Source organism: Manis pentadactyla, chromosome 2 (assembly GCF_030020395.1).
Source record: "Manis pentadactyla isolate mManPen7 chromosome 2, mManPen7.hap1, whole genome shotgun sequence".
In the NCBI taxonomy this organism is placed as follows: Eukaryota; Metazoa; Chordata; class Mammalia; order Pholidota; family Manidae; genus Manis; species Manis pentadactyla.
In genome coordinates, this window is record NC_080020.1 from 3,534,683 (window position 1) to 3,559,060 (window position 24,378).

Genomic DNA, 24,378 nt, shown 5'->3' on the forward strand with positions numbered 1-24,378 from the left:
CTCATTTAGGTCTTCCTCAAATCCTCTCAGCAATGTTTTATAGTTTTTGGTGTACAAGTCTTGTGCTTATTTTGCCAATTTATTCCTAAGTATTTTGTTCTTCTTGATAATTATAAATGAAATACTTGATTTGACCTTTGGAGTATTGGAATGTTGTTGGGCAGCTGTGTCTGGAGAGGCGTCTCCCTGTGCATTTGGTGAAACCTCAGCCTGGATGGGTTGGATTCTTGGATGGGGAGGATTTTTTACTCTGCTTGAGAAATAATTCTCAAACAGGTCTGACGAGTGTAGGTAAGGAAGGAACTCATTAAAGCGAGAGTAGTAATGAATGTCAGCAGGTGTGCAGGCAGCAGAGAGCAAGGAAGAACAGAAGGAGGAAAGTGAACTCCTGCTCGGCATGGGGCACATCCCTTGCCAACTCCTGAAGCCAGGGTTACCTGGCATCCAGGGTCCCCTTGAATCTGCATGGCATGGGAACTAGACTCCTACTACCCCCAAGGTTTGGGGGAGCCACAGAGCACTGGATGGAGTGATTATGTTCTGAGAACTTCCCAAAGGCAAAGAAAGACCTTCAGCCAGGCTCCTAAAGGGCATGATCATACAGCTGCAGTCCCATCTCGGTCACCCAGGCAATGGGAACTTGCAAGCCCAAATAAGAGATCTCAGTAGCCCTTCTCTACTTGTCTGAGGTAGGACAGAGAGAGTGAAGGCTTGTGCTTAAATCTCGAAAGCTGAATGAATAGCAAAATGACAAAGATGTTTACCACTGAAAGTGGAGGTTGGAAAGGACTTGTCGTTATCATGGAAAAGAGTTCAGAGACAAGTGCAATCAGCTTGTGCAACAAGTAAAGTTTAATATAAGACAGTACACATTCTGACTGGAGTGTGGGCAACCTCAGAGAAGAGGTGCACTTAAGGATCTAGGGTTTGGTGCTTTATAGGGCCTTTTGGGTAGGGGTCAGCATAAGGCATGACGTACACAGGTGATTCATAATTCCTTTGAAGTTTTGTCAAGAATAAGCTGGGCCTTTTTCACAGGCTAAGTAGATTTTACAATGACATGACCCTTGTCCCATTTCCCTGCTCTATCTCAGAAATACTAGTGGTTTTTGTATGTTGACCTTTTATCCTGCAACCTTGATGGACTTAATTTTAGTAGCTTTGTAATAAATTTTAAGGTTCTCTCTATATAATATTGTATATATCGCATTTAAACACTGTAATTTTTATGGCTATTGCAAAATTTTAAATTAAATTTATGTACTTTATGGTGCAGAGAAGTTTGATAGGTGATCAATAGAAGACTTTGCAATAAAATTACACACTGGGACAAAATTTAATGTTAAGGAAAACGTGTGCATGGAGGAAAGAAAGAATGTAAAATTTCCTCCTATTAAAGAAAAAGCGTGTTAATGTATTTTAAAAATTGATGATGGATATCAAATTGCCTGCAATTGAGGCTCCACTGGCTACATTTAAAAGAGATATGTAACTTCTATTTTAAAACGTTAATTTACAATAATTTGCACCCTTTGCAGCTATTTAAGTCACATGAAAAAATTTGATGGTCAATCTAAAAGTAAGGGAGAAGGTACACAAGTATTTCAGCATTCTTATAAGAGCAAAATGATTCAAAACCACTGTATTAAGATATACCTCCTTACTAGGTTTTTCTCTTTGAGATGACTGTTACTTATCTGAGATTTGAGGCAACCACCAAATGGACCCTAATTTTAAATTTAAAGGGTTTCCCCATAGTCATCCAACAGGCCCCGTCATTAATTTTGATAGAGGTAAGAAATAATTCATTTCACGGAATTAAGTTATTGTCTCCTCAAACAAGTTATTTAGCTACTCTTAAATGCTCAGGGTACGGCATATGTGTGTATATATTTTTATTAAGGCAGGTCTATTCAAGAACATAAAATTTGTCATCTGTAGTATTTTACTATTACAGAATTTTTGACAAAAAGTAAAGTACGTTCACTTAGACTTCCCCCTTTTTAGCCTTCCATAATTACTAACGGTATTGGCACAGATGCTATTTATCCATGGGAGGGGGCCATTCAGCTTTTTTCACCACATTCCAGAGGCTTGCAGCGCAGGCGGCGCACACGCTCATCCCGCAGGTAGTGTATGTGCGCTTAGGGGGGCCGCCGTCCGCCTGGATCCGCGAGCCACGGAGGTCCGACGCTGGGGCTGAGGACCCGCCTTTGCTCCCCACGCGCACGGCGCCCAGGGCGCCCCCCAGCCCGCAGCACCCGCTCTGCTCACCGCGCTCTCCCCTCCGGGGCCCCCGGCGCGGCGGGTCCGCGGGCGCACTGCGCAAGCGCGGGGCTGCGTCGCGGCTCGCGGGCTGCTCTCGCGGCCTTCGCCCGCGCTCCTTCCCCTCTGCGGGACATTTGGGGTGACTTGGGGTTTCGAAGCGGACTGAGGTCTCCCTCTATCCGTCCAAAAGGTCAGAGGGGACAGGGCTGGGGCCGTGCGGGCGGGTGACCCGCGGGGGTCGTCCCGGGAGCGCGGCTCGCGGTGCCAGCCTCTCCGGCCCTGGCGCGGCCGCGTGACGTGGCGCGCTCCCGAGCGCGCCCCGCGGCGCTTTGTGAGTCTCGGCGGGCGGTGCGCGCGCGCTCGCGGGGCGCTTGGCGCGTATGTTCCCACCGACCGAGCGCGTCGCGGCGGCGCTGGGCTTGAGGGAGCGGCCCGCGGGCGGCGGCGGCCTGAGGTCGGGCAGGCACAGGTGGGGCGGGCGGGAGGCGGTGGGGGCTCGTCCGGGTCTGCGACGGCTCCTCGGCAGGGGGCGCAAGCTGGGGAGGGCCCGGAGGGGGGGGTTCCTGGGCATCCGCGCTCCCCGCGCCCCAACCTCGCCCGCCCTGGGCGGGCCGCGGCCCCCGGGAGCATCCTGCCGGCCCGGGGCCTCCTCCGGCGTGGTTACCGCCTCGCCCCGCGCCTGCGGCCTCGGTGGAGCTCAGCGGCCTTTCTCTGCAAGGAGGCCGGCCGCCCACCGCGGTTGTAACGGGAGTGGGTGCGGCGCTGCTCCCCTCGCCGGGCGGTTCTGAGCTGTTGTTAGAGACCCAGCACCGCAGGGCCCCCGCCCTGGCTTCTGCCTCCAGCAGGTGGTCGCGGGGCGCGTCGGCGCAGTTTTCCGCTCCGACCTGTGAAGGGCTTAACCGCCCGTCGAGGATCCTGGAGATAGGCGTCGTGTATCGCAGTTTAATGGATTTGCGTTCATTGTTGTTGCCCCTAAAAGACGGCCTTAAATGTTCAAGAATTCAACAGGTTTTCTTTGATATTTACAAAAGCAACAGAGAAAAGATAATATAAGAATAGCCTCAGTTATAAATGGAGCTTCTTTTTGATTCACTCTGCTTTACAGTCACAGACCTCTTTGGTGATAATACATACGAAACCTTTCTGAAACCTGAAACTTTACTTTTTATGTGGGTTCCTTCTAACCGCTGAGGCTTTTTGTCATTGTGTGTGGTCGCGCTAACAAACCAGAAATCGGTGGGATGCTCCCGGATTGAGTCGCATACGTTATTTGGACATTTTTCTTTCTTTCTTTCTTTCTTTCTTTTTCTTTTTTTGATTAAGGGCCAGATAGGCGGGCATTAGAGAACGTCTGCTTGCTCTAGGGAGATAAATACTGTCTTATGAAGGACTGTTTGTGGTGTGGACACTTAGCATGCTGCAGCGTTTAAGGAACTGGATTAAGTTGCCAAGTACTTTTACCTTTGTTTCTGAGTATTTCTTAAGGCATTCACACATATACAGAGTTACGTTTGAAATACATACATTTCACTACTTTTATTAGAACGTTTTACAAATAACGTGAATGTACCATTGCTATTTGGAGCCAGGTTTTGGTGTGTGATTTAAGATGACTATACTGGTGTTGGTGCCGTTTTATTTATTTTATACATCAGATTGACATTCAGAGACTTTTTTTCTGTTCTCAACTTTAAAAATTAAAGCATGTGAAATAATGTAATTTTTTTATTTTCAAGACACTAAATAAGCACTTAATTGTGATTAGGAGTATGAAAGGCATTATTATTTTTTGAAAGTCACCATTTTCCAGTCCCTCTTCCTCCCTGTGAAATGCATTTTCTCAGATAGTACTGAGAAAATAGTAAATGCCAGAATAAATCACAAAATAAAAGTATAATATTTCAGTGCAGACTTTTTTCTTTCTGTGCTAAGATTCCCACCTGTCACTGCCAAACTTGTTTTCTCTGCAAGACGGGGATGGCTTGCAAGGAAGGATATTAGGCAGCGGCTGACCCACTGAATTGCCACCCCCCACGCCCATTGCGTGCGCGCGCACACGCACGTACGCAGCCCCCATTCCTTTTAAATAACCAGCCCGTTTCCTTCAGTGACCCATTACTTAGGAAATCTTCCAGGGCACTCTGTACAATCAGCTTGGAGATACAGGTACACCCGAGGTGGTACTGCTTCTATCTAGAGTTCCTTTATCATGCCTGCCTTCTGCCTTCAGACCTAGGCCAGACCCGTTTCTTTCTCCATGAAACACTCCATATTCCCTCTACCCTCCTCCTGTTAACCTGTAAGCATAGTAGGACCTCTAGCTTTGGAATCACATTACATTCATTTTCTTAACAACTGACTATTGAGTCTAACCCTTCGAATCTGTCTTTTCCATTTACCAGTTGTGCCCTTGGCCATGCTGCTCAATGTCTGTAAAACATTTTCTAAATCAAATATTAACTTCCAAGGATGTGATGGTTAAGTGGAGCTTAGAACAGTGCAAAGCGTATCCAAAAAACTTAATGAAATGTAGTAAATTATGATACTTCCAGGAGTCAGAACCATGTGCATTTTATGTTTGCATGGTAATATAGTAATGAGTGATTTTAGAAGAGTTCTTTTAATTTGCTTGAGAACCCCCAAGATAATTTTTGTCAACCTCTCCCCTTTGCACATGTTTAGGTTGCTTTATAGCATTTTACATCATACTTCTAAGTAGTTGAAAAGGAAGCAATTTTCCACTTGGTATAGATACTGACATTTTAATATAAAATTGGTACATCACTCTTAACTGTATCCAGAGGAGTGTAATATCACACTTTTATATCCATCACCATCAATTTAAAAAAAATACATGGTATTTTACATAGTTCTTTATTCTTAAAATTGTACTTTGATTTTTATCTTCCCCCAACAGAACATAATCTTAATGTTATTTATTCTTGAAAGCTTTTTATCTTTAGCAAAAATATTTGTATAAATTGAAACCAAGTTTTTAAATTTTCCTGTGACTGTAACTCTGGAGTTTGTTTTCTTCTGGGTTGAATTATTCCAAGTAGGAATAGTTGGTCAGAATAGCATCATGCCTGATGGATTTTGATAAATAATAATTAATATGAAGGATAGAAATCTTGTAGAAATTTATGTCTTAATGAGATGGAGAATTAGAGCTGTGCTTATGTTAAAATTGATATCTTTCACCTTTTTTTGGACGGTTCTGTCCTAGTGGCTTTTCCATCCTGGGGTAATGCAGCATGGTAATAATAGAATGGCTAAGAAGTACGACTTTATTTTGTCAAGATTGTGAAAGGAGCGGGAGAGAGAAAAAAACAGCATAACTGGACTGTAAGCTTATCCCAGGCAGATCAGTTTTAGTGAGGAGTGACTAAATGGAAGTGGAGGGATCTGGAAGCTTTTTTCTTAAAATTATACATGTTGGAATATGTTCCCTTGAAAAATCTTCATGTGCCACAGGGGTACGAGTCCCCACCTGAAGACCATTCAGAGCAGCAATTATTAATGCGGATGATTTTCCTGCCCAGGGAATATTTTGGCAATGTTTGGAGACATATTCAGCGTCCCAGGGCAGGTGAGCGGCTGCTGCTACTGGCTTCTAGTGGGTAGAGACCAGAAATGCTGGTAAGCGTCCTGCAGTGAATTCCCCAGCCCCAAATGCGGTCAGACCCAGAGCGTGAAGCTCTGCATCAGAGGATTCATTTTGGAACCAGACTATAACTTTATAGTCTAGGGCAGTGGATCAGTAAACTTTCTAAAGTGCCAGACAGCAAATAATGTTTGGCTTTGCGGGCCGTATATAATCTGTTGCATATCCTTGTTTTCATAAACCTTGAAAAATGTAAGTTAATTCTTAGTCCCAGGGCCTTTCAAAAACAGAGGACCTAGGATAATTAACTCTCTGAACCTCAATTTTTTTCACTCCAAAGTAGTAATAATGCCTCAGGAGTTGTTTTTAAGGATTAAATGGACATTTCTAGCATAATGTCCAGCACACATTAAACATGCTGTAAATTATGCTTGGTAATGTTGGTGTCATGTAGCTTATAACAAAAATGTGGGTGCCAAGTCAACTGGACAAATGCAGTGATACTGGTTAAGTTACTAAATTCGCTCACACAAGCCTAAATTTAGCCTTTGCTGTATTTTGCTGTCTTGCTTTCTGAACTCTGAGCCCCCTTGTACCCTAAGGGAGGTGAAGCGCAGAATACCTATCCCTTGGTTTTCGAGGGAAGAAAGGCATGGAATCTGTGGAAAGGGGAGGCATTGTGATGACATGGTGACAGAATAGAATTCCAGGGAAAGGAATTGTCAGTTCTGCTAGGGGATTTGGGTAGGGCTTGGAAGGTAGGTCTGGATATGGTCCATTGTATATGATTTCTAAATCAGGGAGTGTATTCTTTTCACTGCTGTGGGGCTGCTTCATGAAAAGGCTGTGACCAGTGGTTTTGTTGCTGGGCAGCCTTGTCTGGGGAGGTCTCTCCCTGTGCACCAGGTGAAACCTCAACCCAGAGGAGGGCTCTTGACTCTGATCAGGAAAGAGTTCTCAGTCAGGTCAGGCAAGGGCCAGCATAAAGGAATTCATTAAAGTGAGAGTGGTAGTGAACGCAAGTAGCCATGTGGGAAGCAGAGAGCAAGGAGCACAGGGGGGGAAAGAAGGTTTGTTGAGCTTCTGCTCAGCATGGGGCGAATGCCTTGTCAGCTCCTAATCCTGAAGCCAGGGGCGCCTTGTGCCCAATGTCCCCTTGATCTGGCCAGTAAGGGAATTATATCCCTACCACCCTAGAATCTGGGGGAGCTTGGAGCACTGGATGAAGTGAGATTATGTTCTGAGAACTTCCTCTTCCCTGCTGGTCTGAAATAAAACAGGGGGAGAGAAAAAGGATTGTGTTAAGACTAGAAAGCTGATTGAAATAGCAAAGTGACAGAGACACTTTCCTCCAGAGTGGGAGGGCGATGATTCTTGTCTTTACCATGGAAAAAGAGTGCAGAGACGAAGGGCAATAGGCTTACTGTGCACAAGAACAGTTATTTGATAAGGCAGTACACGCTCAGGAGTGCAGGCAACTTCGGAGGTGTGGTTTAGGGTCTGGGGTATGGTAGGGCCTTTGGGGGAGGGGTCTGCATAAGGCATGTGGTATACAGGTGATTCATAATTCCTTTGAAGTTCTGTTTTAAGAATAGGGTTATTTAGGTGACTGTGTTGATCTGAAGCTCAGCGTTTTTTACCCACATAAGTTCATTCACACTGTGGAGGTCTGTCTCTTCCTGGTTACAAAGTTACTTGCTGAAGGGACTGGGAGAAGGGAAGAACAGCATGTAGATTGAGTTAAAGAATAAGCTGGGCCTTTTTCTCAGGCTAAATAGATTTTACGGTGGCATGACCCTTGTTCCATTTCCCTGCTCAATCTCAGTTTATTTTTCAAGTTAGAAAGTATGGTTATCACTTAATCAGAAGCTTGGCCACGGTTTCTATGATGATTTTCTAGTATAGTTTTTTGCTAAAATAGTTTTAAATCATTTAAATTATCCTATCATAAGTTTAATAAGGTCACATGAAAAGAATCTCTAAAACTGCAATGTCTACTGACAGTAGGCTTCTATCACTGAAATTAATTGCAGATTTTTTTTACTTTTTTATTTTGGCTGTTAGAAAATTTTAAATTGCACATGTGGTTCACATTATTATCTTTTAGACAATGCTGCTCTAAGGGTTCTGTTTGCTTTTAAAAATTAGTATTTTTTTACCATGTACATAGTAATAACAATGAAATGTTTTTATAAGGCTTGCAGTGAAAATCAGAGGTCCCACCACACCAACCTAGCTCCTTCTCCCAAAGGCAACTTGTATCAGTTTTCTTACCCCATTCTTTTAGTCTTTCTGATTAACTCTCTAAACAGGATGCATATATATTGCCACTCCTAATTTTTCAGTGTTTTAGGCACTGTGCATTAATTTCCTAGTAGGAAAGATGAAGTTTTAGTTCTTTTATCCTATGCCACATGCACACAAATTTTCTATCCATTCATCATCTCCCATTTTTTTGATATAGTTATATCATAGTTTTGCTTGTATCAAGACTTATTGTTTATATATCATGACACTAATCAAAACTGAAATATGCAGCACCTTTCTTGGTAAGCAGCTTTCTAGGTAAGCATCTTGTTTTTCCTGGAGTTAATGATTATCTTGAGTTTTATTCCCTTAGTTTTCTGTGTATTTGTCAATGATTAAACCCTGAGTCCTGCCATAGTTGTGTGGACCCCTTCTCAAATCTTAGAAACACACTAGCTATTCTATCAATAGAGACCTATCTTCTATTCCAGTGTGAACTGGTTGCATAATTGTCATTCGGGGAACTCCCACCATCAGCCTTGGATTCCTTTCCACAAACACGGGATCTAAGCCAAGATGTAATAATGACTGAACAGGCACTTGGCTGGGTCTGCAAGTTATTTTTCATTCTTCATCCTCCCTCTTTGTCCTTGTGAGTTATGGCTTTATTATTTACCTGTTTTATTAGGGATAACATAACATGCATATAGTGCACTAATCCTAAATTTACAGCGTAATGCTTTTTTAATGTATGTATACATTCATGTAATCATCACTCAAATCAAGGTAGAGACCATTGCCTTACACTGTAAGGTCAAGTCTATATCCACCACCTGTAATCACTGTTTTCATTTCTACCATCATAGACTAGTTTTGCCTTTTCTCAACTTTGTTTATATAGACTCATATAGGGTATAGTCTCTATGAAATGATTTGTGTCTGGCTTTTGCTCAAAGAATTGGTGAGGTTCATTAGTGTTGCAGGTACCAGTTTTTTGTTTTTAATTCCTGTGCATTATTGTGTAACTATATTACTATTTATCCCTTCTCCTGTGGGTGGACATTTGCACTGGTTCAAGTTTCTGGCTTTTGTGAATGAAGCTGCTTTGAATATGTCGTCCATGTTTTTAGTGTGTATAGTCCTTCATTTTGGTATATACCGACGAGTGAAATTGCTGGGTCGTAGAGTGGGTGCATGTTTATTTAGCTTTAGTAGAAATTGCCTATTTTCCAAAATGGCTATACCATTTTTCATTTGCACCAGCAAAATATGAGAGTTCTAATTGCTGTCTTCTCAAAACACTTGTGAGTCTTTCCAATTTTAGCCATATGATAAAATATAGTCATATTGTGGGTTTTAGTTTCATTTCCCTGAGGGAATAGTGTGTTACATATCTTTTCACATGCCATTTAAATATCCTCTTTTATCAATTACCTGTTCATGCCTTCTTTTAATAAAAAGAATGGCTTTACCTTTTTAATAATCTTGTTAGAGTCATTTTAATGGCGGTTTAGAAGGGACCAGGGCTCCTTGGGTATGAGTGACCTACCACCTTTAAATGGAAGTCAGGTAACTTTATCCAAATATCATCCGAATATTTTTCCTCATTTCTGTCCTCCATTGTGTGTCAACCTCATATTTAGTTATTTGGATATAATCGGGATTTATATTATAGTGAATTTTAGAATGAGACTCTGGATCCAACCTTAAAGACATATGATAGGAAACTCTGAGAAGCAACTGGAACAGGGAAATACTCAGTAGATGTATTCTGACTTACTCTCTTCTACTTTTAATTAAACATATCTAGGACCAAGAGCATTATTATCTGTCCCTGTGGCAAGTACGTTCTGAGCGCTCTCTCGGTGTCGGGTCAGATAGGAGCTGAGGGAGGACCGCGGTGAGCAGGACGGACGGCCCGGGCTCCTGTCCGCCAGACATTCAGGTAGGAGGAACTGGTGACAGGTAAACAGATTGTTGTGCCCCGTTTCCTTGAGTCCCCCGTGTGGAGCCGCAGTCACCAGCCTCAGTCGAGATGTAAGAGCAAAAGAGGTGTTTATTGCTAGTTCGAACTAGGGTCTCAGTGCCCCGTCAAAACACAGGACTCGGTCTGAGACCTTGAACAAAGTTCCCTTTTTGCTTTTATACTGTAGCAAAAAACAGGTAGGGGCTTTCCAAGGGGGGTGGTTATTGTGACCTTAGCTGACTGGCTGAGGAGGGTTGCTGGGCATGGTTTCCATGGGAATGGGTGTGGCTTGAGCGGGAAACTCAAAATGGGGGACACAAAACAAAATGGAGGCAGGGGTCATGTAGGGGACACAGCTATTCAAGATGGCAGACACAAAACGGGGACACATAGTCATTCAAGATGGGGGACACAAAATGGAGGCAGGGTCCCACAAAATAGCTACATAACACACTTAAACATACTATTTCCTGTTGTGCAGACATGGAGGAAGAGCCGCAAAATGGAGAACCTGCTGAAATCAAGATGATAAAGGAAACCTACCACATGGCCTTTGTGTATGTTGACAGGGGCCTGACTATGGATGAATCAGGTAGGAAGGAGGAAGCAAAGAGCTGCTACAAGCAAGCAGTAGGGCACCTCCTCCGCGGAATCAGCGTCTCCTGCGCGGAGCCTGAGCGCGCGGGGCCCGACTGGGAGCTCGCCGGGGAGATGCAGCAGCAGATGGAGGGCACCCTGCAGAACGTGCGCGCCAGGCTGGAGATTCTGGAGAAGGGCCTGGCCACTTCCCTCCGGAGCGAGCTGCGGGAGGTGCCCAGGCTGTGCCCGGAATTTCCGCCCAAAGACACGCCGGCAGCGACCCCAGAGCCCGCATCCGTCAGCTCCCCGCCTCAGCCCGCCGAGGCGGGCGCCCCCGCGTCGGCCGCCCGCGCGGAGGCGCCCCCCGGCCCCGGGCCCTTCCCCGCGGAGGCGCCCCCCGCCTACACGCCCCAGGCCGCCGAGGGCCACCACACCGTGTCCTGCGGCGCCGCGCCCGGGGAGCTCGCGGGCGGAGAGGGCCTCTATGGGAGCCGCGCGCAGCCGCCGCCCCTGGAGACGCTCGGGCAGGACGCCGACGAGCTCCTCCTGATACCCAGCGGGGTGCAGATCTTCTTCGTGAACCCGGCCGGGGAGGTCAGCGCGCCTTCCTACCCCGGGTACCTTCGGATCGTGAGGTTCTTGGACGGTTCTCTGGACGCGGTGCTCGGTCGTCCCCCCGGGCTCCTGCAGGTGAGCCAGGGAGACGAACGTGGTCCGAAGCGTGGGTAGAGGGTAGTTTTGCTCTTTAATGTTTATAACGTATCCAGGACAGTTACGTGCAAAAGATCATTGGAAGTTCTAGTTCCTTTTTAAATATATTCCGTGAAATTTGTGCGCCTTGAATATCTATGCTTTTGTGTTTGATAGCCTTGCCTTTTCTCTTTTTTGAGATATAAACAGTGGTTCTCAAGCACAGGCGAGGTCCACCTTCATCTCCTGGGGACCTTTTGGGGGTCACACCTGGGAGGGGGAGTATGACACAATGTAGGCAGAGGCCAGGGATGCTGTTGAACATCCAAACAGGTTAGCTCTCATCTATTCAAGAATTTTCCAACCCAAAATGTCAATCATGCCAGGTTGAGAAACCCTGGTCTCGGAATAGAGACACACTGATGAGTTAAGGCGGAGCTCCAGCGTTCCAAGCAGGTGAGTTTACCGGAGTGCCCGTGGTCTGAGAGCAAAGGCTGGCGCCACCTGACGGTGGTGGTGGCGGCGTTGCTGTGGAGTTCATGGGGTGTTCTGAGGGTGGCAGTCCAAAAACAGTGTTTCTAAAAGGCCAGACAGTGATACAGGGAGATGGGTTCTGGAACTGAGGACTCGGTGGTGCTGGGATATGACAGGGAGTCTGCGCGGAACGGACGTGAGCGAGCAGGGCAGGGCGCCCGTCCCGAGGCCGGTGCGGCACTGCGGTTGCAGCCCTGGCTGGCTGCGTGCGTTTTCCCTGCTGGTACGTTCTCAGTCCTCAGCCAGATTTTACGTGGAGTAAACCCAAAAGTTGTTTAAAGATAGCTGGAGACTTCTTAGGAGTATATGAAGCGAGTATTTGGAGGCCTTGTTGAAAGGAAGACTATTATTGGACAGGGAGAATATTGTGAATCCCATAGGTTATTTTAGGAAGGAGGCCTTGGCATAAAAAAGGCTTATTGTGAAGAGGATCATAAAAGCTCTGGTACCTTCTGCGGATCTGGTGATAGAGCTGCATTGGAACAGTGGAGTTTTTTTAATCTTTGGGGCCTGGGATACTGGAGGTAGAGACGATGAGCATCAGAAACACGACCTGGGTGCATGAGTTCAACTGTTAATATGACTTGTGCTCTAATAAAAATTTGTCTTCAGTGCTTTTGTTTTTAATCTTTCTAATATCTCCTAATTTTGGTCCTAAATAAAAACTAGAATTGTACCCAAAGTTAAATTTGAGCCTCTCTAAGGCTCTCATTTGCCTGCATTCGGTTATTTGTAGCAGTGGGCATTACCATGTGTTTGCTGAATGTTTTTGTTCTAAAGTTTTAAAGAGAAGAAGTTTAAGAAGTATACTTAAAAGAAGAAGTATACTTCTAAAAGTTTAAGAAGTTAGATATGATTTCTTATGCTGCAAAAATCCTTATTGGTCTTTTTAGGAAATTAGACATTAATTTGGTTTTCAGTAGGCAGTCTTAGAATTTTGGGGCTTCTAAAAACTATTTTTCTCTTGATTTTAGTTTTAACATGCTTTTTATAGGTGTGTTATAAAGGTTATTTTTAAACCTATTAAATTTGTAGCCAGTTCATACAGAATAACATGCTAAGTTCATAAGATCGCCCCCTGAAAGTGCACCTTGGAGAGATCAGCCTGTGGTGGAGACCCCACCAATCCATAAAAATTTACCCTGAGCAAGGTGCATAAATGATGAATTACTCCAGTTCAAAGTGACCAGAATGTGATTAATTTTAAGGATAAACACGGTGTATGTAGTAAAAGAAACCTTCTCCAAACCAGGCATTTAAATATAACCTTTACATATTTTTTGGTCAAATTCATACTTCTGCTATTACTTTTAATCTTCTCTTTAAATGTCTCACTTAATTTCATCCTAAACTGTAATGACTGTGAAATTGAGGAAAAGATGTTGCATTTTTTCCTGATACATTTTAAAATACATAACTAGTCAAATTTAAATAGTTTGTGTTATTACTTGAAATCATTTAATATACCACATGTTATAAATCATACTGTGGAAAACACAGTAATTGGTTTTGTTCTAACTTGTCTGAAATTTGATTTTTATAAAAGATAGAGAATGGTACTTGAGATGATTGAAAAAAAAAAAGAATTTGAAAATGTCCATTACGTATTTTCCAGGAAAGAGTCAGACTTGAGTACTCTGATTCTTGCACATTTCTATTCTGTTGGTCAGAAATGATGGTTGTATGCCAGCATTTTCCACTGGTTGTATGAAAACATTGTGCTCTTTGACTCATGGTCACAATACATATTTTAATAACTGTCCTTACAGGTTTCTTAATATTAGGAAGACACTGTTCTAGCTGAAGGGCACGATTATATTCTGGTCACTCAAAGAATGTCTCATGGAAATGAATACATTTGGAAATTCTGATTTAAACTTAATTTCTTCTGAATTTAGATCTCTGGGTGGGCTGTGAGCCTGAGTCTTAGTGTTCTGACATTCTGACCTCCCTAACATGATATTGCAGGACAGCTTTGTGTCACTTTGATTTAACTTCACAGTAGGTAGTGAATCCATAAATATAAATTCATGTTATATTCTAGTTCTGTCATATCAGGTTTGGGTTTAGTAAAAAAAAAATTTTTAACACTATGAACACTGGATATCTAATTAAATTGTTTGGCTTCTCTGGTGCCAGATTGCATGTATTTAAATACCAACTTGATTAACCTCTCTGTGCCTCAGTTTTCTTGTACATGAAATGACAATGGTAACCAACTTCATGGCATTGTTGTGAGGATTAAATCAATAAATACATTTAGAGTACTTGAAAATAGTTTGATTTTACTTATTTTCGCAGAGGATGTCTGATTTGAATAATAAAACCTTTATATTGACTATTATTTATTTAAAGCTAGACTCATTTTTGGCTAACAGTGGGCTTATTTAAGGCCACCAGTTTTAAGAACTGTGTAATTAGTGGAGCAGTAACATCTTTCCAGTTAGTACAGTTCCTGTGAGTGGTTTGCAGGAAGATCAGACTAGCAAATACCTAATTTTTATTGAGGATTTGTTGATAATGATAGGTATATTTCACAGCCTTGTAAAATGCATTTCAGACTGCAAAATTTTTATTTTATGGCATAACAATTTTACAACTTCTGTAAACACCTCATTTTTCTATTCATTGATTTTTTTTTTTTACCTAATCTTTCAGGTTTGTGACTGGTTGTATCCTCTAGTTCCTGATAGATCTCCAGTTCTTAAATGTACTATGGGAGCCTACATGTTTCCTGATACAATGTTACAAGCGTCTGGATGCTTTGTGGGGGTCGTTCTGTCTTCTGAATTACCAGAAGATGATAGAGAACTCTTCGAAGATCTATTAAGACAAATGTCTGACCTTCGGCTCCAGGTAACTTGATTGATCATCTTCAGGATGAAAATCCACTGTAAGATAAGCACTTGTGCTTTGAAAGACATGGCAGTAGGCTCTACTGGGAACCAAGGTCAGAGACTAAAGAGTTGTAAGTAACACGGGCTCTTTCTCAGGGCAGCTGGTAGAGCTCTGTGCGTGCTGGCCCTTGGTATCACCGCTCTTGCTGCTCAGTTGGAAAAGTGAGCTAGTGAGACTCAGTGTTGGACATTTGAGGGATGGTTGGCATTTTGAGGAAGAAACAGGTTTTGTTTGAGCGAATTATCTTTGTTTTCATGGCACTTCAAGAGCAAATAAAGAGAAAATAAAGTGTGACTTAAAATGTGGTCAGTCCTCCTCATTAGCTTGTTTCCTCAGCCAACCTGATTGCTAGGTGTTCTTGTCCATCCTGATGTAAGACAAGAGGGGAAAAATATTTTTTATTGTGAATATTGATAGTTACCTGGGGTCGAATGAGATTGACAGCCTGCTGGTGTAATTTTTTATTCTCCTTCAATCAGTAGGTATTTAGAATCCATTATTTAACCAGGTGCTGTGTTAAGTGGGATGGGAAGAGAGTTAGAACAGGAGACTGTAAAGATACATATATAACAACTCCTATTCTCTAGTACCTTATACTCTGTTAAATATTCACAGAACAGTGTGACAGGTGATTAAATAAAAGTGTATACAAAGTGCAGGAAGGTGATTAGAGAATTTCACAAAATAGTTTCCTTTGAGTTTAGTCCTTAAAAGATTTCTTCCTATTTTCTCAGGAAGTGGAATACACTTCAATCCATACCTATATTCAAAAGATCAGAGATGTTCAACAGCTGAATAAAAGGTCAGAGAGTCATCTCAGCATTAGATTATGTGACCTTTATATGAGAATGACCTGGTGATCAACACGTACTTTAGCATAGCCAGTGCTAAACATTGAAGCTATATTAACAAGTTAGAGGATCCCCATTTGGAAGTGTGTGTGGCCTCAGCGTGCTCATGGAGAGGAGTTTACAAAGGGAGGAACATGGCCAAATGGATATGGGTCAAGTCTTGCTGTTACTAGCTGAATGAAGTGACATTCTTAAGTATTCTAGACCTATTATGGAGCTGTTTCTCCCTTCACCCTCAAACATTCATTGGACCTTTATTACTGGGCTTTAGCAAAGAAATTAAACTAACTTTTAAGTTATATGTTTACTTTGTTCAGTTTTATTTTTGGTTGCATGTTATTTTTAATTTATTCTATTGTCCCAGAACTCCCCACTATAAAAAATTAATTACTAGCTATCATTTGACTTGTCTTTACTCTTAAGCATTCATTCAACAAAGTGTACGCCAATAGAAAACCTTTGCTATTAAATTCAAAACAAAATCAGCCTTCCCACAGTGCAGAGTAGTTAAACTGGATGTTTTTTTGTTAATTGCCTATAAGCTAATTTAGTCTTATATGTGTTTCCTAATATGTATTATTTGTTACTTAATTAAATACAAGCATAGCTCCATCTGATTTATCAATAACATATCAACAACTGCTATAAGTTTATATTTTATACTTTGTCTTTTGAAATTTGCTTTAGGCCATATTCTGTGAACCAAAGAATGCAAAGGTTTAGGTTTGGTGATGGGATAAAAAACAAGAGTATAGGGGAAAGGCAAGTGAAAGTAGTTGTGCTTATAGAATCCGAACACTGACATTTGAACAAGTGTATTACTAGAGCCTTGTGTACCACAGCTCAGAGGAAAGCCATCTGCGAAAATTTGCCTTTGAGCTAAGCTTAGACTTTTACTCCCAAGGCCAACTGGAACCGGGCAGAGGGGGAAGATGAATTCCAAATCCCGGGAAGAGCAAGATCCTCCTCGGACCAATTGAAGGAAGCCAGTGACACCGATGTGAGACAGTTGGGCCCTTCATTGGACCAGGATAGTAAAGATGTACATCATAAAGGAAAACGGGGGAAAAAGGTAAGGAAAATAAGTAAAAAAGACAAGAAGGGGTGTATGTGGGTTCTGTTCACATGGTGCCTTTCACCAGTTTCAATTATTTATAAGCTCTTAACCCTGTTTACTAAAGCAAAGCAACCTGCAGAATCACTGAGTGATCACTGGTTAGATAAGTAGAATCAACTTTAGTATTTCCCTTTGCAAGTGTTTGTTACTTAAACTATTTTAAAAGATACTCTATTTTGAGGTATAGATTTCTTTTTAACTATTTGGAAGGTCTTTATAGTTACACTAATGACACGTATTCTTTTGTATTGTTCTCCGCCTTCCTGTGCACCAGGTTCTGAGGAGAGGTGTGCTTTTTCCTTACACTGCCATTTTTATTCAGTTCCATATTTCCTCATGGATGGTCACCAGGACAGAGAATGTGCTTTTAAGAATGTTTAGTAGTTTCTTCTCTCTTGTCTCACATTCTGAGTATATGATATTCTCTAAATGGTAAATTTGGATTAGAGTTCAGTAAATAATTGAGTGTTGGAAGGCTGAGTATAGTGGAAAAAGTTTAAATTTCTCATCTCAAGGACTTCACCATCTAGTGGGGAGGACATATTAATAGCTATCTTTTCTACCCAGTATGATCATAGGTGAAGGTACATAGGTTGTATAGAAGTCTAGGTTGTAACTTCTGTCTAATGTATAACCTGGCCTTATTGGTAAGTATGGGCATGCGGGGGGTGTGGGAAGCAGTAAGGAGGCCCCTCCTAGAGGGCATTATAGCTGAGACGAGTTCTGAAGGATAAAGAACTGGCCATACGCATAGCAGACTGGAGGGGGCTCTAGGCAGGAGTGATACAATACAAGCAAATGTGTGAAGAAAGAAAACAGCTTTGTGTGACTATTGAATTACAGTTTGGTATTTATTCTGTATCATAAGTGCTCAGTAATTATCTTTGGAATTAATACCACATGAATATTCTACATTGTGGTTTATGTTGAATATCTTAGATAAGCTTTATGAAGACATTAGGAGTCTAAAATTATTCCAAGAAATATATTCATTAAAAATTTGTTCTTTAAGTTATGCATAAGGAAAAAAAAACCTCAAAAGATAGAAAAAGATAATAATAGTAAGTCTGCCTCCCATTTTTGTCGGCCTCAGCCACCTAGCTCCCCATTCCAGACACATTGTTATTAGCTTCTTATTGTTCTTCCAGGTACATTTTATGCCTGTACAAACATACATATATTCTCCTGTTTTTATTTTGTGTGTGGATATGTATTATATACACAAAATTTTTAATACAAATGGTAGCCTATAAGACATACTATTTTGCTCTTTGATACTTCAGTATACTTGAAAATTTTCTAAATACCATTCAGACCTTCGTTTTTTAAAATTGTATTTGTTTTAAAAACCAAATTATATAAAAAGATACGTACATCGAAAAGCTTTACTGCCACCTTTGTCTCTGTCCATACCATTCCTCCTGCCACTGTGTATAATCACTTTTATTATGAGCCTGTGTTTCCTCTCTGAATTTCTTAAGGCAGATAAAAGCAAGTAAAAATTGGGATTATTTCTTTCTCTTTCTTATACAAAAGGTAACATCATGTAGCATGTCCTGTTTTTGTTTTTGTTTTATAATAAATTCTGGGACTTTTGCCATGTTAGTAGTTAGAGAGCTTCCTCAGTAATTTTTACAGCTGCATTATATTTCATTGCATGAAGGTCATAGTTTCTTTAACCAATTTCTTATTGGGAGATATTTGGCATGATTTGAGTTTTTTGCTCTACAAACAATGCTTAAATGAATAACTTTGTAGATCCATTGTTCATGTATTCGTAGGTAGTTCACAAGGTAAATTCTTAGAAGTGGGGTTATTGAATAAAAGATTAATGCATTTATGATTTTGATAGATTTTGCTAAGTTGCCCTCCCTAATGATTATCCACCTGCAGTGTATGCGAGTACCTTTCCCCACAGCCTGGTCGTCAGGTGAGTGATCATTCTGTATTTTGGCAGTCTGATAGATGAGAAACAGTGTATTTAAATATTAATTTGCATTTATTTGATTATTAGTGATGTTGAGCATCTGCTTAAGGGTTTCCTGTGTGATGTCTGTTCCTGTCCTTTGTCCATTTTTATTATGGGGTTGCTAGTCTTTTTCTTCTTAATTTCCAGGAGCTCTTTATCTATCAGGAAGTTGGCCCATTGTCACAGTTGCAAAATTTTTGTTAGTTTGTCTTTGGATTTTGAGTGTCTTTTTCCCCACGTAGAGGTTTTGTTTTGTTTTTAATGTTTTATATTTCAAGTGACATTCTCTTTGTATTTCTGTTTGGGCAGTTTGATTTTCAAGTTATTTTGTAATACTATGGGATCCGAGTTAGACTCCTCCTGAACTCTTAGAATGAATAAATTTAGCTTTGAGATTTTGAGTTTGGCCCTCACGGTCATAATAGCTGTTAAATTAGCAAAGTACAGCTATTTATGTGTCCCCATTTCCATTTGAAGGGAATGACAGGTTTGTTTATATATTTCTTGTATAATCTTTTTATATATTTTTACTTGGCTTTTACTTGATTTCTATCAAAACCAGTTTATTTGACTACACTCTTCCTTATTGATTGAGTCATTTAACAGAAATCTTTTAGCCTTATTAGGTACTGTGGGAAAGATTCTAATACCTAGAGGATGATAGCTATGAGAAAAAACGCATAATCTAGTCAATTTAAATATGATCTGATGAATTCTGTATTGGACATGTGTTGGTATTCAAATCATACTTGCCAGTAGACCTTACGGGAGACCTGAACAGTTAACTTCATGGCAGTCATGGTGTTGTGCTTTATGTCATGAAGTGCACTGGTAACTAAGATGACTGGGGATAATTTTATTAATTATACTAGTTGGTTTCATATTTTATTACATAATGCTTATAATTCTTAGTACTTTACTGTTTCATGTTCTGGAATGTTTTTACTATTTAGGCTAAAGGTACGTCAAGTGAAGAAGTCGATCTGAGCCACATAGTACCCTGTGAACCAGTTTCAGAAGAAAAGACAAAGGAGTTACCTGAGTGGAGTGAGAAAGTGGCCCAGAACATTTTGTCAGGTATTAACAGTAATGTTAATTTCTCCCCTATAATGTGAAACCTTTGAATCCCATAAGCGGGTACTTAGTGCTTTGTATTTTGGTTCAAATTGACCAGTTCATAAATATAAAACAAAAATATGAAAGTTTATAAATACGTAAACATAAATAGAAGGAAGCAGTCTCTTAGAGCATCACATATTGTCATGGAGGTACAAAGCCTTCTTGGCCTGTTTGTCCCTATTTTCCTCTTGGGAAAACTGGCAGTGAAAAGCTTCGGGAATCTCCAAACTCTCTGAGTGACTCTGAACATACAGTTATTTTTCTTTCCCCTTTGAAGTTCCCTCTTATTCCTTTTCTTTTCTCCCCTTGTCCACCTCCTGCTCCACCAAAACACGTAAGATATTCATCCAGTTTCAGAAGCAAAGCAGCACCCCCTAAGTACACAGCAGGCCAGCGTGAGGGGGCCTGAGCTATGGCCACGCTCTCCGGACGTAGGCTCTGCTGTCTAATTATGGCTACAAAGGGCTTCAGGTCAGTTATTTTAAAACCAGAATTATCATTACTGACGTATTTCTTTAGTTGGTTGCCATAAGCTTTTCAACTATAGAAGCTGTCAGATTTAGACGTTTTTGTTTTTTAGAAATACTGCCAAGTCATTATTCAGTAAGCCAAACTCATGACCCAATGAAAGGATCTTGACCAGTCATTTAAAAGACTGTCAGTACAGGTTTCCATCTTTGTACTAAAAACCTGTTAAAGGGGAGAAAATAAATTAGTTGAGAATGTTGCTATCCTGATCTGGGTAAATGTTCCCTTGAGTGCACGCACATATCAAAATGCACTGATCTGTACGCTACGATGTGCCTATTGTACTTCCATAAAGCAATTTTAAAGAATTTTTTAGAAACCATTGAAAAGGCATCTGAAACAGAGGAAATCTTCAACATGAAAAACTTAACAAGCTAAAATAAGAGGAAAATAATTAACTAGTTAAGAGCTAAGAATACATTTTGCCCAGTGTCAGAGAGCTGCTTGAGATAAGAAAGATAAAGCCAGATTTTTCAAATCATAACAGTTAAAATTCAACCTTTGAAAAGATTTTCAAAGAAGTTGTAGAGAAAAACCTTCTCTCTTATTACCCTGCTCCCTAACTTTACAGGCTGCTCAGCTATTATTAAGTCAGTGTTCAGAAAACTTGCCCATATCCACATGTGTAGATAACTAAATCCAAAAGTCATTTTCTAAAGTTTTTCAGTTTATACTGCTATGAGATTGTTCCATTAACTACTGCTGTGTCACAAACCATCGCACACTTAATGACATGAACCAATAAACATTTGTTCATGCTGAGGAATTCTGTGAACAGGTGTTCCAAAAGGTCGTAGCAGGGATTGCTTGTATCTGCTCCACAACGTAAGGGCCTCTCCTTGGAAGACTCAGACTGACCAGTGACTCAGGAGTGGGGGCTGGAAGCATCTGAAGGTGCCTTCACTCACCCATCTGGCATCGGGGTTGGGAGAGCTCAAGACCTAAGACTGCCCAGTAGAGTGTCTACAGCGTGGCCTCTGCGGCTTGCTTCCTTGCAGTATGGCGGCCTTAATAGTCCCATGAGAATTGGCTAAGCTGTCTAGGCCTCTTGTAGATGTTTTTCTTCACATGGATTCCTTAGGTATCCTCATGTCGTTTTCACTCAGGTTTATGTTACAGGCTAAAAGGTTACTGAGATCAGGGGGTCTGGGATTGAAGGAGGAGCAGGACCCCCTGCCTTTTGCCTATATCCTAAAGCCAGCCAGCCAGCCTGAGATTGCCTTAGAGTTTGAGGTGTAGGCTCATTGTTCATGTCTGTCTCCCTCGTGACTTCACGGGGAAGACACGGTACCTGGACTAAGTCACAAAGCACACGGATATCTGGGCCCTCTGCCCAGTCACCATCACCATGGCACCAAGCCCCTAGCCAGTCCCTAATGGGGGTATACTGCAGTAACAGAGGGGGTGCCTACAAGGTGTTGTGGTAGCACAGACTGTTACAGAGTCTCTCACTGATACATGAGCTACATACATGAGAAAGAGGATATTGGAAGAGGAATTTACTTCAGAAAATTTTATAGTCCGGGCAGAAAATCTTAAGTGCAGACTTGACTTGGAAGTTTCTGGCATGTTTGGGATCGGAACATTGAACTCCTTGGATTTTTTCCTGTTGATCAGTTGTTTATTAAAGGGTGTAATGGTATAATCAGCCGATATTGTACAGTTTCAAATTTTCCTTTAAAAAGGTGCTTCCTGGGTGAGTTGGAGTTTAGTCAAAGGTGCTGAATTTACTGGCAAAGCCATCCAGAAAGGTGCTTCTAAACTGCGAGAACGGATTCAACCAGAAGAAAAACCAGTGGAAGTCAGTCCCACAGTGACCAGGGGCCTTCACATAGCAAAGCAGGCTACAGGCGGGGCGGCGAAAGTCAGCCAGTTCCTAGGTAAAGACTTCGGGCGACTTTACTTCTTCTTAGTTAAATTAAAAATGATCTCGTCATCCAGGTTAATCTGCACACACATGTAGCTGGTTTAACTTTATGAGTAAAGAATTAGGACAGAGCGGTTTCACCCCGTTACTCAGCGGGATCTATAGCAGCACCCAGCTGTCTGAGAGTCTTAGACAGACTTCAGGCACTTGACAGAGCGACTGAGTGAGAATCCCCATTTTTCCAAGATGCCAAGCAATTCTTATTTGCTTTTTAAATTGTGAGAAACACTGGTTAAAGTGTTATCCTTATGTGTTGGAGAGGGGAGTTCTGGGCCTTTGAAAGGGAGTGGTTCTAAATGTATTTGCTGTCCTTGAACCTGAAACATTCTTTTAAGAACAGTTCACTGCATAGTAGTTGAAGGTCAAGATAAAGGAATATATTGTCTGAATAAAACTGATGTAGTGATTTTGGTGTTGGCCTTCCCTCCTCTAACCCCTCTCCTTTGAGATTCACAGCTCTAACGTTTGGTATGTTATGATGGTCAGAAAGCTCCTAAGTGGATTATTATTATTTTAGCAAGATTATATTTTTGGTATTTAGTATTTGTTTGAATCAGATTTTGTTTTTTTACTTTTATATAGACTTAAATACCTTATCATTATTTCAGTGAGACATTTGCTAATAGTCTTAGCTGGAAAACACTAAAAGTAGACTTACCAGTCTTGCATTGCAGCAGTCAGATAGAAAAAATGGATGGTTTTCTTTTAAGCAAATTGCCAAAAAGCAACATTATATTTAAGAAGCAAAGTTATAAGCATCAATAGATTCTGTGAACATATCCTTAAACCAAGCAATAACTTTTGTTTAGGAAATAGCCAGCCTTGGTTCTCATCCACAAGTAGAAATGGTAACATTATACAGTAAAACAACTTTAGATGCTCATGTAAGAATTTTGCTGAACAAGTGTGGTAAAACCAAGGGAAAATACATTTTTTCTAAGTGTTTTATGGTTATGTGGTTTTATTAGTTGATGGAGTTTGCACTGTGGCCAATTGTGTGGGGAAGGAGCTAGCGCCACACGTCAAGAAGCATGGAAGCAAACTTGTTCCAGAATCTCTTAAAAAAGACAGAAATGGGAAGTCTGCCCTGGATGGTGCTATGGTCATAGCGGCAAGTAGTGTTCAAGGTAACACAAAGGCCCAGAAGTTTAACTAGGATGGTCTCTTTGCTTAGGGCTAGTTCACTTACTCTTAAATATATTTGCAGGATTTTCGACTGTCTGGCAGGGATTGGAATGTGCAGCTAAATGCATTGTTAACAATGTTTCAGCAGAAACTGTACAAACTGTCAGATACAAGTAAGTTGAATTTTATTATTTTCATGACTGAATCTCTTATAGCATTGTAAAAATCCAGGACAATTAAAATGATGATGTAGTTATTTTTACTGAGTATCTGGTAAAGTTTTGTCACCTGTTTTTCTTAAGTAGGGAAAGGAATAGTATTTTTAGCAAATTAACAGAATTACTTTGGCTTTGCCTTATAATACTGTTATAAATATTCGTTCATCATTAATGCAAAGAATAGATTCGGAGTTTCTGAATGTCTTATTAACTGCATGTTCTTGATGGGTGATGTTTGCTTATGGTTTTGATGGGAAAGACTTGAATTATCATTAGCTATTGTACCTTGTTAGTATCAGCCCCTTCTGTTACAAAGAATGTAAAATCTTGTCACATCTTATTTGACTCTTACTGTACATTTGTATTGGAAGGGACAGATGTTGTCTTCTATATCATTTATTAGGAAATGGACATAGAAATAAATGATATTCCCAAGCTCATCTACTAAGAGACATTAAAGATGAGGCTTAGAACAGGATCTTTTGATTTTAGTTCTTTGTTCTGACTCAACAAGTCCTAGAGGAATCAAGGTCTAAAAATTAACTCTTGTATGAAGAACCTGAGTTGCTTGCTTAGCTTTGAATTAGTTTCGATCTTAATATTTAATGTTTATTTAGAAAGAAAAAAGCAGTGTTAGTGGTGTTCTGAACTCTTCGTTATTTGTGTTAGTTATCCACTCACTGACATTTGAGTTCCTACTAATGTATCAGACACTGTGTTCAGTGTTTCTCATGTGTA

At 41.0% G+C, this 24,378-nt stretch overlaps 1 protein-coding gene across 4 annotated transcripts in view; it reads left to right on the top strand.

The window, feature by feature from the left end:
• Positions 1 to 2,315: 2,315 nt before the first annotated feature.
• SPART (spartin) overlaps positions 2,316 to 24,378 on the top strand; it is a 29,464-nt gene continuing 7,401 nt past the window's right edge. The window contains exons 1-9 of one of the 4 annotated variants that reach the window (XM_036904969.2): positions 2,318 to 2,458; positions 9,930 to 10,064; positions 10,567 to 11,354; positions 14,547 to 14,744; positions 16,542 to 16,709; positions 19,677 to 19,800; positions 22,056 to 22,250; positions 23,266 to 23,424; positions 23,505 to 23,595. In XM_036904969.2, the coding sequence (XP_036760864.2) occupies positions 10,569 to 11,354; positions 14,547 to 14,744; positions 16,542 to 16,709; positions 19,677 to 19,800; positions 22,056 to 22,250; positions 23,266 to 23,424; positions 23,505 to 23,595 (1,721 nt within the window). In that variant the 5' untranslated portion in view covers positions 2,318 to 2,458; positions 9,930 to 10,064; positions 10,567 to 10,568. Of the gene's footprint in view, positions 2,459 to 2,613; positions 2,723 to 9,929; positions 10,065 to 10,477; positions 11,355 to 14,546; positions 14,745 to 16,541; positions 16,710 to 19,676; positions 19,801 to 22,055; positions 22,251 to 23,265; positions 23,425 to 23,504; positions 23,596 to 24,378 lie in introns of those variants that run through there. The other 3 variants (XM_036904970.2, XM_036904974.2, XM_057489567.1) reach the window with 3 other exon arrangements.